Below are 17,266 nucleotides of genomic sequence, written 5' to 3' on the forward strand. Positions count from 1 at the left end.
ATATCATACAAATTAAATTAAAATAGAATCTTGCATCGAAGTGAATAATGAGCTATTAAGTAACAGAAAGGGAGTTCTGTATTTTTCAATTGCTGTAAAGTTTAGTTCCAATAGCAAGGTAGTGACAAAGTTCAGCAAAGTTCAAATGTAGCAATCTTAGTATCTGATGAAATGGCAGTCATTGGTGGAACAGTGTTACAAACTATAACAAATCACTTGATGTAATAGATGGATACGAGGTCTGGTGCACAGCACCACTCACCGCTCCTGACACCGTCTAGGTAACTGGCTGTACGGGCTGGTGTGGAGATGTCAGTCTCCAGCGATTCCCGTGGTCTCTGCTAGCCGTGCGGATCTCCTTCTCCTTTGGTCCTTGGCTGGCACAGGTGGCACCGGCCTTTCAGGTATGCCATGGATCGTGGGTTGGTCCGGTGAGACAGCAGTGATGGCAAAAAGAAGCAATGTAATAGCAGCAATGGCGATGTAGTGGCAGCAATATAATTATTTCTACTGAGAAAAATGCCCGAGGCATTGAAACGCGTCTAGAACCCAACCATAGACTTGCATCTACCTAAATCCATCGGAATTTATCTTCAATATAGCGTTATTAAAAAGTCCCTTTGCAACTGCTGGAATTCCCTAGTTTCGGGATCACCGCTGCACTACGCACGCACAGCGCTCAGTTCACACGAGGCACGCCGCACCTATTCTCACCGCTGCCACTACATCACCATTGCTGCTATTACATTGCTTCTTTTTGCCATCACTGCTGTCTCCCCGGACCAACCCACGATCCATGGCATACCTGAAAGGCCGGTGCCAGCCGAGGACCAAAGGAGAAGGAGATCCGCACGGCTAGCAGAGACCACGGGCATCGCTGGAGACTGACATCTCCACACCAGCCTGTACAGCCAGTTACCTAGACGGTGTCAGGAGCGGTGAGTGGTGCTGTGCACCAGACCTCGTATCCATCTATTACATCAAGTAATTTGTTACAGTTTGCAACACTGTTCCACCAATGACTGCCATTTCATCAGATACTAAGATTGCTACATTTGAACTTTGCTGAACTTTGTCACTACCTTGCTATTGGAACTACTTTGCAACACTGTACCACCAATGACTGTCATTTCACTATATACAAAGATTGCTACATTTTGAACTTTGCTGAACTTTGTCACTACCTTGCTATTGGAACTAAACTTTCCAGCAATTGAAATATACAGAACTCCCTTTCTGTTACTTAATAGCTCATTATTCACTTAGATGCAAGATTCTATTTTAATTTAAGATTTTCCTAGTATAGTGAAGGAAAATTTGGATTTTATAAAGACAGGAGGCTCATATCAGAATGCAATATCCTTCTTTATTAAACTCAATAGCAGAAAGAAATGCAATGCAACTAAACATATAGAAGAAAAAAGGATGCAGGTCACCTAGCAACCTAGGAACCCCTCCTAGGTCCTTCCACCTAGGAACTCCATATCAATAACCTAGAAAAAAGAAAACATAAACATGACAGGGATGGGAAATTAGGGAGGGCTGATACTCGCCTCCTGTCTTTATAAAATCCAAATTTTCCTTCACTATACTAGGAAAATCTTAAATTTTATGACAGACAGGAGGCTCATATCAGAATGCAAGTTCAAAGCATACATAAATAAACGATCAAAAACTATAGCTACATAAGACTACAAGACAGACATAGACACATGCTGATCAGGTCTAAAGTAAAATGTCCTAAACGTATGTTCAGACGACCAATCTGCCGCCTTCAAAATATCAGACAGTGAGCCACCAGTCTATGCCACTTTAGTGGCCATGGCACTCCTAGAAGAATGTGCCTTAAAAACCGAAACATCAATACCCGCTAAAATCATCACACTCCTCACCCAACGCGAAAGCGTCGGAGAAGAGACCGGACGATACGGAGAACAAAAAGATATAAGAAGCTGTGAAAAATTCGGTAAACGTAAAGTCGCCGTCCTAGTCTCATAAGACCGTAAACAACGCACCACACATAACTTGGGGTGCGACAAAAACCGCGGATAAAAAAACGATCTAATATCATTCTTAGTACAACGCATCACAGTGAAAACAACACCCTGAGGAGTAAATGGTCTTCTCGAAATGTCCAATGCGCGTACGTCGGAAACACGTTTGATAGAAATCAAACATAATAACATAGTTAATTTATAGGACAACCACTTAAGAGATAACTCGTCGTTATCCCCCCAGGAAGTAAACAGCCGCAGAACCAAGGACACATCCCATGTAGATTGATATCTAGGTGCCGGGGTCGAGTAAGACGAACCCCTTTCAAAAGACGACAAACCAACGGATGCCGTCCCACCACCATACCGTCCATCATGGCATGTTGCGCCAATATAGCGGACCGGTATACATTAATGGTCCGAAAAGCCTTTCCGGCCTCAAACGCCTCAGATAAAAAATGTAAAACTCCAGACAAAGGGGCATGAATGGGATCCATTTGCCGCTGTGCGCACCAATGAACCCATAATCTCCAGGCTGATCGGTAAGCCGATCTGGTACCTGGAACCCATGCCTCTCTAATGAGGTCTTTAGATGTCCGTGAAATGAATCTATCAGACCTTGTTGACCCGATATCGGCCAAGCAATCAATCTCAACTGTCCGGACAACACCAAAGGATGTAAGTCCCCCACTGGACTCCGAAGAATCTCCGGGCAAGGCGGACACACCCTTGGCCAGTCAACAGTCATCCCTAGTACCTGAGGGAACCAGGATTGGGTCGGCCACCACGGGGTGATCAACACCAGCGTAGACTTCTGAGACTCCGCCTGCCACAGTACCCTGGGAATCAAGGCAAAAGGAGGAAATGTGTACAACGTTCCTTGCGGCCAGACCTGAAGAAACGCATCTGTCGCGACCGCATCCAGATCCGGTCTCCAGCTGAAAAACTGGGGCAATTGTCAATTGAGTCGAGAAGCGAACAAGTCGAGACTCAACGGACCCCACAAAGCCTGAATGGCCCGAAACAATGTCGGATGCAACATCCAATCGCTGGAATCCGACAGGTGTCTGGAGTTCCAATCCGCCACCGAATTGGATACCCCCGGAAGATATTCCGCCTGCAAAACAATGTTCCTTTGGAGGCAAAATATCCACAACTCCTTTGCCAGGTCCGCTAATATCTTGGACCTCGTGCCCCCTAGACGGTTGATGTATTGCACTGCCGTGATATTGTCCAACCGAAGTAGGACACAACAATCCATCCTGTGGCAGACAAAGCTCTTGAGCGCGGACGACCCTGCTAGGAGTTCCAGGCAGTTGATGTGCAACTGTGCTTCCGTTTGCGACCACTTGCATTCTGTTGAAGATGATCCGCACCTGGCTCCCCAGCCGCTTAGGCTGGCATCCGATTCTATGATCAGATACGGCTTGGAATTGAAGATTGTTCTCCCATTCCAATCCTCCACATGACGGAGCCACCATATGAGTTTGTCGTACGCTTCCTGCGACAACTGGATACGATCTGAATACGCTAACCCCTCCGCTAAATGTTTGATCTTTAGCCGTTGTATGCTTCACAGAAGGGGTATAACAACTTAAAACTTAACATTTATTGTGCTATTTAAAAGACAGGACCCCACTGACAACAATACAACAGAAAAAGTAGTCACACCGGACCCAGAGGCCATAGATTGTGGACAGCAGTCTGAGTCAGTCACAAGGCCAAGGTGATGGTCAGGGAGTGATAGGGGATAAGCAATATGAGACCAGGGTGGGTAGGGCTGTGGCCCTAGTATACCCTATCAGGGAGATGTCGTGCCACTACCCCTGCTCGCTCAGGGAACTGTCGGGGCACTCGTCCTAGAAAGGACGACCCCTGCCCCGGTCTACCCCTTTGTCAATCCCTGTAATAAGGAATAGTAAGCCCGCCCGCCCAACGCGTTTCCACCAGATCACTGGGTTCGTCAGGGGCTACAGAGCATAAACAGCCAATGTCACAAATATAAACTACAACTTAGTGACACAGAGTGTAAGATAAAAGCCGAGGCCAAAAAGGTGCAACAGTTACAATAAAGTGCACCATCTGAAGTAAACAAAATGAAACACACCGCAATCACATCCCATCCGTTTAGGCACCCCTCAAAAACAAGTAATAGTGCAGGGAGTAGCGATGTGCTAATGACCCAGAGCAGAGCCCTGCTCCTGGGTATTGACTCACGTGACCCACAGTGGCGGTCTGCGAGATGCTGGCATCTGTAGTGGCAGAATGCACAGCTATGGCGTCTGTTTTCCGCTGGTTTGATCAGCGAAAAAGGAGCCCTCTTATAGCACTTACCTAGTCAGACGTTGCTACGCTCGGATCGCGCGCCACTGCCGGATGCCGACGTCACGCTGGTGAGTCTGCATCACTTCCGGGGGCGCGTCAACAGTACAGAGCGGAGCGTCTGCCGTTGCCTGGCGACACCATCGTGCTAAGTGCAGGCGTCGTCCGCAACTTTGTAAACAATGACAGAATGAGTATTTTGGGGCTGGATCTGGGACATCAGTGGTAAGTAAAACATAGAGGTAGTGCAATCCTACTAATTGGGGACATGTTAGTCAGTGTCGGGCAACTGAAAAAATATTTAATAACCTTCAGACAGGTAGATTCAGAGTACCGAGTGAGTAAATCATTGTAGTAGAAATAAAACAAAGTAATAACAAGCGTGTGAATGGCGGAGGAACCATAGAGATAGGCCAAGTGATGGAGTAACAGGGCATGAGGGTATAGGCTCAAATTGACCATATACATATCTCAGCTATAAAAAACATGCGTAACTTAATTTCTCATTTAAGCCTTTCGGGGACTGAGTCTGGAGACGAAAAATCCACTGGGCCTCTTTTTGCAAAATCAATTTGTCCCAGTCCCCTCCCCTAAGGGGGGGTCTTACCAGCTCAATCCCCACAAAGGTCACCACTTTTGGGTCCCCCCCGTGGCTGTCACAAACATGTCTTGCCAAGGGTTTATCTGCTTGATTTGCAATATCCCTCAAATGCTCCCCTCTCCTCCTTCTCAGTTCACGCTTGGTTTTGCCGATATACTCAAGACCACATATACAGTTGGCCTTATATACCACCCCCTTGCTCCGACAGTTTATGAAATCATGGATATTGAATATGCCCCCTGTGATGGAACTCCTGAAGGTCTTGGTCACTGCTATGTGGTTACATGCAATACACCCACTGCATCTAAAGCAGCCCTTGATTCTGCGGTCTAGCCAAGTATGTCCTTGATTGGGTCTGGAGAAATGGCTGCGAACAAGTCTGTCCCGCAGATTCCGACCCCGCCGGAATGAAATCTGTGGGCGAGTGTCCAAGACCTCCTGGAGATCTTTATCCATCAGTAGGACATGCCAATACTTTTCAATAATGGCTCTGACCTGCGGGGTGCCACTGTCAAAAGTAGCCACTATCCGTGTGATGTCTTTACCTGATGTTTTTTGTCGGGGTGCAAGGAGTGAATTGCGTTCTTTGTTCATAGCCTCCTGATATGCTTTCCTTAACACCCAATCGGGGTACCCCCGTTCTCTGAACCTCTTCCGTAAGTCAGCAGCCTGCTATCTGAACTCCGAATCTGTAGAGCAGTTGCGCTTTATGCGCAGGTACTGTCCTTTCGGAATCCCTCGGCAGACAGATCTGGGGTGATGACTATCCCAGTTTAGTAGTGAATTTGTGGATGTGGGCTTGCGGTATATCGTAGTGTCTAATCCACCAATGTCATTTCTCGAGATCAGAACATCGAGAAATGGGATCTGGTCCTTGTGTATCTCAAAAGTAAAGCGTAATCCCAGATCATTGTGATTAAGAGCATCCACAAACTCTCTAAACTGGATTGATGATCCATTCCAAAGAATGAATATATCATCAATATAGCGCGCCCACAGGCCGACCAGCTCCGTGTAGCGTAGAAGACTCTCACCAAAAACAACGGATTCCTCCCACCACCCAAGGTAGAGATTTGCATAGGTTGGGGCGCAGGGGCTCCCCATCGCGGTCCCCCGCGTTTGATGGTAAATACGCCTATCAAAAAGGAAATAATTTCTGGTGAGAGTAAAGCGCAAAAGTTCGGAAACTAGTCGGCTGTGGGCCTGAAATTGAACACCCCTTGTTTGGAGAAAGAAGTCAACCGCTGCCATCCCAAGATCATGTGGGATGGAGGTGTACAGAGATTCGACGTCTATGCTCGCCAGTAGGCAGTCACCCTCAAGGGATAGACCATCCAGTTTTTGCAATAGGTCTGTAGTATCTCTGGTGTAGGAAGGTAATGCCATTACAAAGGGTTTTAGTATGTTATCAATATAGATACCCACATTCTGAGTGATGTTTCCTACACCAGAGACAATTGGACGACCCTTGAGGGGAGATGTGCCCTTGTGGACCTTGGGTAAAGCATAGAACGTCGAGATCCGAGGAAAACGGGGTACCAAAAAGTCTATCTCTTCATCACTTAGTAAGTTGAGGCCTTTAGCCCCCTCCACTATTTGTTTGAGTTCAGAGAGATAGACCTCTGTGGGATTTCCCTCCAGAGTCTCATAAGCCGTTTAGCCGTTGTAGCGCTCTGTAATGGAGAGGCGCCAAGAAAATTGCCTGGACCGAGGCTGATAACAGACCCACAATGCAAGCAATTTTCCGCAACGAGACCAGTTGCCTGCGAAGCAAGGCCCTGATCTCTTTCCGTAACAATGCCAATTTTTTGCACGGTAGGCTCAAAGTCGCCAGCCGAGTGTCCACCATAAACCCCAAAAACTTGAGTTCCTGTGTCGGAACCAGGACTGATTTTTTGATGTTGTTAAAAAATCCTAGCTCCGTCAAAATGGACATCGTCCCCTCTATATGAAGTAGTGCCTGACTTCTCGTACGAGCCATAATCAATGTATCGTTGAGATATATTATGAGCCTCACACCCCGACTCCTGAGAACCGCCATGACTGGCTTCAGAAGCTTGGTGAAACACCACGGGGTGGAAGACAGGCCGAACGGGAGACGGGAGAACTCCCATCTCCTGCCCTCCCACACGAACTAGATACCGACTGGAAGAAGGATGAATCGGTACCGTGAGGTACGCATCCTTCAGATCGATCTTTGCCAACCAATCTCCTGGTAGCAAAAGATCCCTGAGGAGGTGTATACCCTCCATCTTGAAATGACTGTACCGGACATACTCGTTTAAGTCTCGCAGATTTGACTGGCCTGTGGCCTCCGTCTTTCTTTTTTATGAGAAAAACATTGCTCAGAAAACCCGGACTGTCCACGTCCACCTGTCTTATCGCATTTTTTGCGTAAAGATCCGAAACCTCCAAGTGAATCAGTTCTCTGTCGGGTTCTGAAAAATGGATGGTTCGTGGCCATCGCTTTTGTATCGGCGCGGACATGAACTCTATTACGTATCCTGACACTGTCTGCAGAACCCAAGGGTCTGTAGTAATCATAGACCAGGCGTGGATAAAACAACCCAGTCTGCCCCCCACCGGAGGCTGATGTACCATCCCCGATTGACGACCCACCTGAACTCCTCCCTCTCTCGCCCTCCAGGGCCGACCTCGACTGGGGAAGAAGGGAGTTGTTGCCATCGGGGCTGCCATGGTATGCAGTTGAGGCCGTTCTTGAACGTATTGGGTCTGATGTCTACCATAGGGTCTAAAATAGGATGCTCGGCCAGAAGGGTGACCCCTGCCCCTTCCGGCCTTGCCGAAAACCTTATTAATTTTAAGTGAAGTTTGGGCCTTGTCTAAACTAGAAAAAAGCCCCACAAATTTAATATTCTTGATGAATGAATCACCAAACAAGAGCCCCTCAGCTGAAGGCCCCTTTTCTTCAGTCGCCAGGTGGGACAACTGCGGGTCCAGCTGCATCAATATAGTGCGTCTGCGCTCTGTGGGCATAGCTGTGTTCGCATTGTCCAGCAAACAAGTAGCCCTCAGGGCCCAACCACTAAGGATCTCCGGCTCAATGGGATCGCCAGTGGCCACGGCGTGCTCTGACATATTCCGAATTTTCGTGAGCGGACCCAACAAATCAAGCAGCTTATCCTGTACGGATCTGAATGACTGATCAAGCCCTTTCTTCGCGTTTTTTCACGATTTGACCAAATACTTGGTCAAAATGGGGTCTAGCTCGGGCGTAGTCGCCACCTTGTTAGCCAAGGAAGGACGGGGGCATTCGGCCCGTAACTTATTTCTGTTGCCTCTGTCCAATGGCTTTCTGACCCACGCTTCAATGTACTTAGCCACTTGGGGCAAGGGGGCCCATTCCCCTGATTGAGGGTGAGTTATGGCATCGGGGTCGAAAAACGGGACTCCCTGAGAGTCCAATATTGCAGCCATGTCAGCTTCTGAAGTCACCCCCGCAGAAGGAACATCCTGATCTACGTCCTCCCCCTTCCGCATCACTGCTGACCGAGGAAGGAACATAATAGTTAGAGTCTGACTCCTGTTCCGACTCATCCACGAAGGAGTCTGGCTTGTTCCTTTTTGAGGAACGTATTGCCCGGCTAGTAGAAACGTCCTCCCGGGCGGAGGGTCTAGAGCCCGTAGGCGGGAAAGAGCCCGATTGAGAAGGGCCAGCAGAAATATCTATTCCATCTCCCGCCAAATTCTTCAGGGAGGGAGAGGTCAGATTTTCCAGATTTTAATCGCACCAGTAGGTGGCATAGCGGGTACCGCAACCGCCGGCGAGGTCGCCGTGGCAACGCACGCCTCTTGGTGCGACTGGGACATCGCCAACGAGACCGACTTTGTAATACTTTCATTCATTGACGCCATGGCAGACGCCAGCGCCGAATGCACAGATGTATTAACCAGACGCTGAATTTGATCAGCTGACATGAAATCTGAGTCATGTTGTACAGCGGGGCCATCCCCCATGGTCACATCCAACTTTCCTTCAGCCATAATGAATATAAACGTCAGTATGGAAAAACAACTGCAGGTAGAAAGCAGAGCTGTGGAGAGGAGAGAACACAGGGGAAAAATCTGTTAAATAACAGTAAAACACTTTTATTTTTTCTACTGTTATAATACATTAAAGTGTATAACAGTAAAGGACTGCGCCCCTAACCTCCATGGGAGATAGGAGTCAGCAGCTCAGCTAGAACCCTAATCCCCTGAATCCCACAAGCTAACAGAGTGAGCGGGGAGAGGAGGGGGGGATCGGGGTGCGCGGGCAACAGCGCTCAATGTAGTAATACAGGAACACTGAAAGGGGAAGACCCCGCCCCTATCACTCCACCGGTGCCAGCAATCACTAGCTCCGGAGGATAAAGAGGGCGAACGCAGCAGCCGCAGAGTATGCGGTCGCACGTCCTGACGCGAGTCTTGCAAGACCTCCGGAAGAGCGTGCAGCAATGAAGGAGGGCGGAGCGCGATCCCAGAGGACAACTATTGACTTCACCGGAATGGCGGCCAGCCAGCCGGCGGCGCACAGGGTAAGACAAAAGCCCCCCCAAATATAGATAAAGGGACTCAAGGAAAGGGTATAGAGAACAGTGTATATATACACTTAAATGTAATATAGAAAACAGACAAGGAGGCCGGTGTATGCAGTATCTACACCGGCTTCCACACCAAGAAATAAGCCCTGAAGGGTACCTAGCACCCTCAGAGGAAATACCGGGGTGAAAATAGACCCCAGTTGATAGCAAGCAGTTTGTATCTAAAGTATCCCACAACTAAGCTCCCCACAGTGTATAAGAGCAAAATACTTATCTGTTGAATCCAGCTATTGAGCAGAAAGAAAGAGGAGGAGGCGGGTCCGAAGGCAGCTTATATAGAGTGGGCATGGAATGTGATTGGTGGAAGGACCTGCATCCTTTTTTCTTCTATATGTTTAGTTGCATTGCATTTCTTTCTGCTATTGAGTTTAATAAAGAAGGATATTGCATTCTGATATGAGCCTCCTGTCTGTCATAAAATTTAATTTGGATGATGTAAATTTTTCTTATATTTTCGCTGACTTCTATGTCCCATGTTAGGGCCCTGCGGGGACAGCAAATATCAGTGATAAATCAACAATTTTGTGATTATTTTAATAAATATTAAATTCATTTTTATATCAGGATCATCCCTTTTTTTATCTCTTTTCTATTAAACTTTGTCTTTTAATATATCTTTAAATATACCTTGAGGACTGGTTTACAGTGGATTCATCAACTTTACTATATAAGACTATGCAATATGATCATCACATTGATCCCCATAAGGCGCCCCGTTCATCTGCAGTAGAAGGGGGTGTGGCTTATACACTACTGTTACCATCTCACAATTGAGGATATATAATAAGGCGGTCTGCTCATGAACATGACATAACTGTCCACATTAAAATGAGGTAACTTAATCAAACAAGAAACCAGTGTATCTTACAGAGATCACTTCTGGATAAAAGAAAGATGGCTGCCTGGAGTCCATGGGAACGCCTGGAGTCATAACTGGTTAGCAGGGAAGAGTGACTATGGATTTAAATTCTCTCCCTGACTCTTCATGGCTCCGCCCCTTCAGGTAGCCTCTAGAATCTTCTGTGATGAGGAATGGGGTGCCTCTGTCCTTCTGTGTGTTTTCTGTGTGTCCCCCCTGTCCTCCTTACACCCGCTTTTAGCTTGTCTCTTGTCTAAAAGATCCACCCCCACAAATATCAGATCATCCAATGATGACTTGTGGGTGTGTATGGAGATCAGGGTAGTGACATAACATCGCAGCTAATCATTAATTATAGCCGGTATATTCTGTATGATTAAATTCACCATAAGGGATAAATATATCTATACCAGGTATTATGGCTACTATTTTTTCCTAATATGATATATTATTCCTGAGATTAATAATATTTATGAATTAATCAATCAGGCAACACCAATTACATGATTTGACATCTCACACATTATTTATACACCTGAATACAGTATATAGCTGTCTACACAATAATAATGCTAATTGTTATAATGCCCCTATCTGATAGAGATATATATATATATATATATATATATATATATATATATATATATATATATCTCTATCTCTATCTATCTATATATATATCTCCATATTGTATAATAGGGCAAGATAGCATATTCCTGCTACAAACATCATATTATGAGAGCTGTTTTTATGAAGACGTTACATGTTAACTTTTTGTTCACCTTTGGCTGTCTATAACTGCTTATAGTAAACCCTCTCAGGGACATGTCTGTTTACAGACCCCAGTATCACTTAGCTCAATAAATACAAGAGCTATTGTGTTCAGATTTTAGCGAACACTTTTAAGAGGTGAATACCTTGAGCATTTGCTTTTTAAGATTTCCGTCATTATTCAAGGTAGAGCACTGTCAATAAACTATTGTCTTTGACCCTTAGTTTCTTTACATGTCCCTTAGAAGAGATACACATTTCCAAACATTCAGGCAAGGTCTGTGCCCTTTCAATGAACTACACTTTAGCCCTATTTTGGGTCTTCTGAGAATGGAGACAACATGGAGGACATATTGCCATGTTCTATTAAACATAGTGATTGATATTTGGGGCCTATGATAAGTATGACAAAGTTAAGGGGGCCAGTAATTGTGTCCAGCCCATTTTTGGAGTTTGGTGACATTAGGCCCAATTTGCTTTTTTTCCCTCCTTTTTTGGTTTAGTTCCAATACACACAAAGGGAATAAACATGTGTATAGCAAAACCTGTGTTACTGCAATATATATATATATATACAGAGGAGAGGAGATCTCTCTATATATATATATATATATATATATATATATATATATATATATATACAGAGGAGAGGAGATCTATATATATATACACACAAAGGGAATAAACATGTGTATAGCAAAACCTGTGTTCCTGCAATCCTTTCCTGTGAGAAATACTTCATTATATAGAAACATTTCCGGGGGGCAACATTTACGGCCATGACTGTATATATAGATCGGACAGTATATACCATTCACTATAGACTGACTCCTCCTGTTCTGTAGATATCGCCTCTTAGCAGTCTCCTCATGATCATCTACATACTTCCCTGCTTTGTTTTGATACCCTAATGCCCTTTGTTATGGTCACGTTATGGCATCCATATAAGTGGTGACACAAGCTGTAATCTCCTGGTCTATCCCAGGTAGTTTAGTTATTCTTTGGGTGGGCAAGCGGGGGGGGGGGGGGGGAGATGGTTTAAAAAGTGGGACTAGAGCGGGGCCATGTGTTGTAGTAGATAGAACTTTCTTTCCCTAGCTTCTCTGGCCAGTAACAGCACTGCACACACTCCTCTCTGCTATAACATGTGATGCTGGAGAAAGTGAACTGGACTGGACAGGTTAGCACTGTGCCAGAGGATGATTTACACAGTAAACTACTATAGATGGGATGTGAAGGGCATTACTGATGTGCAGGGTGCTATGAGAGCAGAAAGGAAAGAAACAGCAGCAGCACAGCAAGGAAGGAGTTACACTTAGCACCGAGCTGACAAGCTAAAGGAAGGGAGGATCACACTGCAGCACGGGACATATAGCAACAGCGGCCTTCAGGTACATGAGTGGTAAAAGATAAGGTGGGGGAGGCAGGGGGTGTATTGTCATGGACCATGCCCAGTGGGTCAGATCTAAAAGAAAGCAAACCAACCCAAAAAAAAAAACTACTCATCTCCTGCGGTGTCTACTTCATTCTGCCGAATGTGATCTTCTAGCTGCAGCTCTGTCCTGCCTTACCCTGTGATTGGCTGAGCGACAGCTATATCCCACCTTGGCCCGTGATTGGCTGAGCTGCAGCTATGTCCTGCCTTGGCATGTCATTGGCTGAGCTCCCTCCCCCCCCCTTGAACAGCTCAGGCTAGGTTCACACTGCCGTTTGCATCAGACCTGTGAAGGGTATGATCGGCTTCTTTTTTTTTTTTTTTTTGAGCTGATCAGACCCTGAAACGGGTCAGATGCATCGGGTCATGACGGACGCCATTCACTTACATGTGCTGTGATGTGTTACCGCCATGTTCTGGGACTAGGATCCATATCATATAGAACATGGTTCATACGTGAGGCTTTACATGTGACTGTTCCTAGAATCGTGTACCATATGATACTTTCATGAAATTCTGTTGTGTGACTCTCATCGGGAAGCAGTGATGTCTGAGGTGATAGGATAGTTGTGAGGAGCACTACATCAAGTATATAACAAGTGACTCTTTATTCTTCATCAACAGCAAACGGACAGTCGGAGAGTCGCTGCATCTGTCGGATTCTCTGTCATACCAAACGCCAGCAATGACCCCTACTGCTTTGTGGAGTTTTTTGAACATAGAGATGCAGCAGCCGCATTAGCCGCTATGAACGGGCGAAAGATTCTGGGAAAGGTAAGAAGCCAGGCCTTACTTACTTTTTGTAGTTATATGAAGGAGCTGACCTGTATTCCTCCTCCACCATCCCCGATCACTACTTGTAGTTATATGAAGGAGCTGACCTGTATTCCTCCTCCACCATCCCCGATCACTACTTGTAGGTGTATGAAGGAGCTGACCTGTATTCCTCCTCCACCATCCCCGATCACTACTTGTAGGTGTATGAAGGAGCTGACCTGTATTCCTCCTCCACCATCCCCGATCACTACTTGTAGGTGTATGAAGGAGCTGACCTGTATTCCTCCTCCACCATCCCCGATCACTACTTGTAGGTGTATGAAGGAGCTGACCTGTATTCCTCCTCCACCATCCCCGATCACTACTTGTAGGTGTATGAAGGAGCTGACCTGTATTCCTCCTCCACCATCCCCGATCACTACTTGTAGGTGTATGAAGGAGCTGACCTGTATTCCTCCTCCACCATCCCCGATCACTACTTGTAGGTGTATGAAGGAGCTGACCTGTATTCCTCCTCCACCATCCCCGATCACTACTTGTAGGTGTATGAAGGAGCTGACCTGTATTCCTCCTCCACCATCCCCGATCACTACTTGTAGGTGTATGAAGGAGCTGACCTGTATTCCTCCTCCACCATCCCCGATCACTACTTGTAGGTGTATGAAGGAGCTGACCTGTATTCCTCCTCCACCATCCCCGATCACTACTTGTAGGTGTATGAAGGAGCTGACCTGTATTCCTCCTCCACCATCCCCGATCACTACTTGTAGGTGTATGAAGGAGCTGACCTGTATTCCTCCTCCACCATCCCCGATCACTACTTGTAGGTGTATGAAGGAGCTGACCTGTATTCCTCCTCCACCATCCCCGATCACTACTTGTAGGTGTATGAAGGAGCTGACCTGTATTCCTCCTCCACCATCCCCGATCACTACTTGTAGGTGTATGAAGGAGCTGACCTGTATTCCTCCTCCACCATCCCCGATCACTACTTGTAGGTGTATGAAGGAGCTGACCTGTATTCCTCCTCCACCATCCCCGATCACTACTTGTAGGTGTATGAAGGAGATGACTTTTATTCCTCCTCCACCGTCCTCCAATCAATTCTTGTAGGTGTATGAAGGAGATGACTTTTATTCCTCCGATCACTTCTTGTAGGTGTATTCCTCCTCCTCCTCCACCATCCCCGATCACTACTTGTAGGTGTATGAAGGAAATGACCTGTATTCCTCCGATCACTTCTTGTAGGTGTATGAAGGAGATGACCTGTACTCCTCCGATCACATCTTGTAGGTGTATGAAGGAGATGACCTGTATTCCTCTGATCACTTCTTGTAGGTGTATGAAGGAGATGACCTGTATTCCTCCGATCACTTCTTGTAGGTGTATGAAGGAGATGACCTGTATTCCTCCGATCACTTATTGTAGGTGTATGAAGGAGAGGACCTGTATTCCTCCGATCACTTATTGTGGGTGTATGAAGGAGAGAACCTGTATTCCTCCAATCACTTATTGTAGGTGTATGAAGGAGAGGACCTGTATTTCTCCGATCACTTCTTGTAGGTGTATGAAGGAGATGACCTGTATTCCTCCGATCACTACTTATAGGTGTATGAAGGAGATGACCTTTATTCCTCCGATCACTACTTATAGGTGTATGAAGGAGATGACCTTTATTCCTCCGATCACTACTTATAGGTGTATGAAGGAGATGACCTGTATTCCTCCTCCACCATTCTCCGATCACTTCTTGTAGGTGTATGAAGGAGATGACCTGTATTCCTCCGATCACTTATTGTAGGTGTATGAAGGAGAGAACCTGTATTCCTCCAATCACTTATTGTAGGTGTATGAAGGAGAGGACCTGTATTTCTCCGATCACTTCTTGTAGGTGTATGAAGGAGATGACCTGTATTCCTCCGATCACTTCTTGTAGGTCTATGAAGGAGATGACCTCTATTCCTCCGATCACTTCTTGTAGGTGTATGAAGGAGAGAACCTGTATTCCTCCAATCACTTATTGTAGGTGTATGAAGGAGAGGACCTGTATTTCTCCGATCACTTCTTGTAGGTGTATGAAGGAGATGACCTGTATTCCTCCGATCACTTCTTGTAGGTCTATGAAGGAGATGACCTCTATTCCTCCGATCACTTCTTGTAGGTGTATGAAGGAGATGACCTGTATTCCTCCTCCACCATTCTCCGATCACTTCTTGTAGGTGTATTCCTCCTCCTCCACCATCCCCGATCACTTCTTGTAGGTGTATGAAGGAGATGACCTGTATTCCTCCGATCACTTCTTGTAAGTGTATGAAGGAGAGGACCTGTATTCCTCCGATCACTTCTTGTAGGTATATGAAGGAGAGGACCTGTATTCCTCCGATCACTTCTTGTAGGTCTATGAAGGAGATGACCTGTATTCCTCCGATCACTTCTTGTAGGTGTATGAAGGAGATGACCTTTATTCCTCCGATCACTACTTATAGGTGTATGAAGGAGATGACCTGTATTCCTCCGATCACTTCTTGTAGGTCTATGAAGGAGATGACCTCTATTCCTCCGATCACTTCTTGTAGGTGTATGAAGGAGAGGACCTTTATTCCTCCGATCACTTCTTGTAGGTCTATGAAGGAGAGGACCTTTATTCCTCCGATCACTTCTTGTAGGTGTATGAAGGAGATGACCTTTATTCCTCCTCCACCGTCCTCCGATCACTTCTTGTAGGTGTATGAAGGAGCTGACCTGTATTCCTCCGATCACTACTTATAGGTGTATGAAGGAGATGACCTGTATTCCTCCGATCACTACTTATAGGTGTATGAAGGAGATGACCTGTATTCCTCCTCCACCATCCCCGATCACTACTTGTAGGTGTATGAAGGAGCTGACCTGTATTCCTCCTCCACCATCCCCGATCACTACTTGTAGGTGTATGAAGGAGCTGACCTGTATTCCTCCTCCAATCACTTCTTGTAGGTGTATGAAGAAGATGACCTTTATTCCTCCTATCACTTCTTGTAGGTGTATGAAGGAGATGACCTGTATTCCTCCTCCACCATTCTCCGATCACTTCTTGTAGGTGTATTCCTCCTCCTCCACCATCCCCGATCACTACTTGTAGGTGTATGAAGGAGCTGACCTGTATTCCTCCTCCACCGTCCTCCAATCACTTCTTGTAGGTGTATGAAGAAGATGACCTTTATTCCTCCTATCACTTCTTGTAGGTGTATGAAGGAGATGACCTGTATTCCTCCTCCACCATTCTCCGATCACTTCTTGTAGGTGTATGAAGGAGATGACCTGTATTCCTCCTCCACCATTCTCCGATCACTACTTGTAGGTGTATGAAGGAGATGACCTGTATTCCTCCTCCACCATTCTCCGATCACTTCTTGTAGGTGTATTCCTCCTCCTCCACCATCCCCGATCACTTCTTGTAGGTGTATGAAGGAGATGACCTGTATTCCTCCGATCACTTCTTGTAAGTGTATGAAGGAGATGACCTCTATTCCTCCGATCACTTCTTGTAGGTGTATGAAGGAGATGACCTGTATTCCTCCGATCACTTCTTGTAGGTGTATGAAGGAGATGACCTGTATTCCTCCGATCACTACTTATAGGTGTATGAAGGAGATGACCTTTATTCCTCCGATCACTACTTATAGGTGTATGAAGGAGATGACCTTTATTCCTCCGATCACTACTTATAGGTGTATGAAGGAGATGACCTGTATTCCTCCGATCACTTCTTGTAGGTGTATGAAGGAGATGACCTGTATTCCTCCGATCACTACTTATAGGTGTATGAAGGAGATGACCTGTATTCCTCCGATCACTACTTATAGGTGTATGAAGGAGATGACCTTTATTCCTCCGATCACTACTTATAGGTGTATGAAGGAG

At 46.0% G+C, this 17,266-nt stretch overlaps 1 protein-coding gene across 2 annotated transcripts in view; it reads left to right on the forward strand.

Annotated features, from left to right (window-relative positions):
- TIAL1 (TIA1 cytotoxic granule associated RNA binding protein like 1) overlaps positions 1–17,266 on the forward strand; it is a 109,231-nt gene that overhangs the window by 60,980 nt on the left and 30,985 nt on the right. For both annotated transcript variants that reach the window (XM_056552754.1, XM_056552755.1), the window contains exon 3: positions 13,211–13,360. In XM_056552754.1, coding sequence (XP_056408729.1) covers positions 13,211–13,360 — 150 coding nt within the window. The remainder of the gene's footprint in view (positions 1–13,210; positions 13,361–17,266) is intronic.

This window comes from Hyla sarda, unplaced genomic scaffold (assembly GCF_029499605.1).
Source record: "Hyla sarda isolate aHylSar1 unplaced genomic scaffold, aHylSar1.hap1 scaffold_187, whole genome shotgun sequence".
NCBI lineage: Eukaryota > Metazoa > Chordata > Amphibia > Anura > Hylidae > Hyla > Hyla sarda.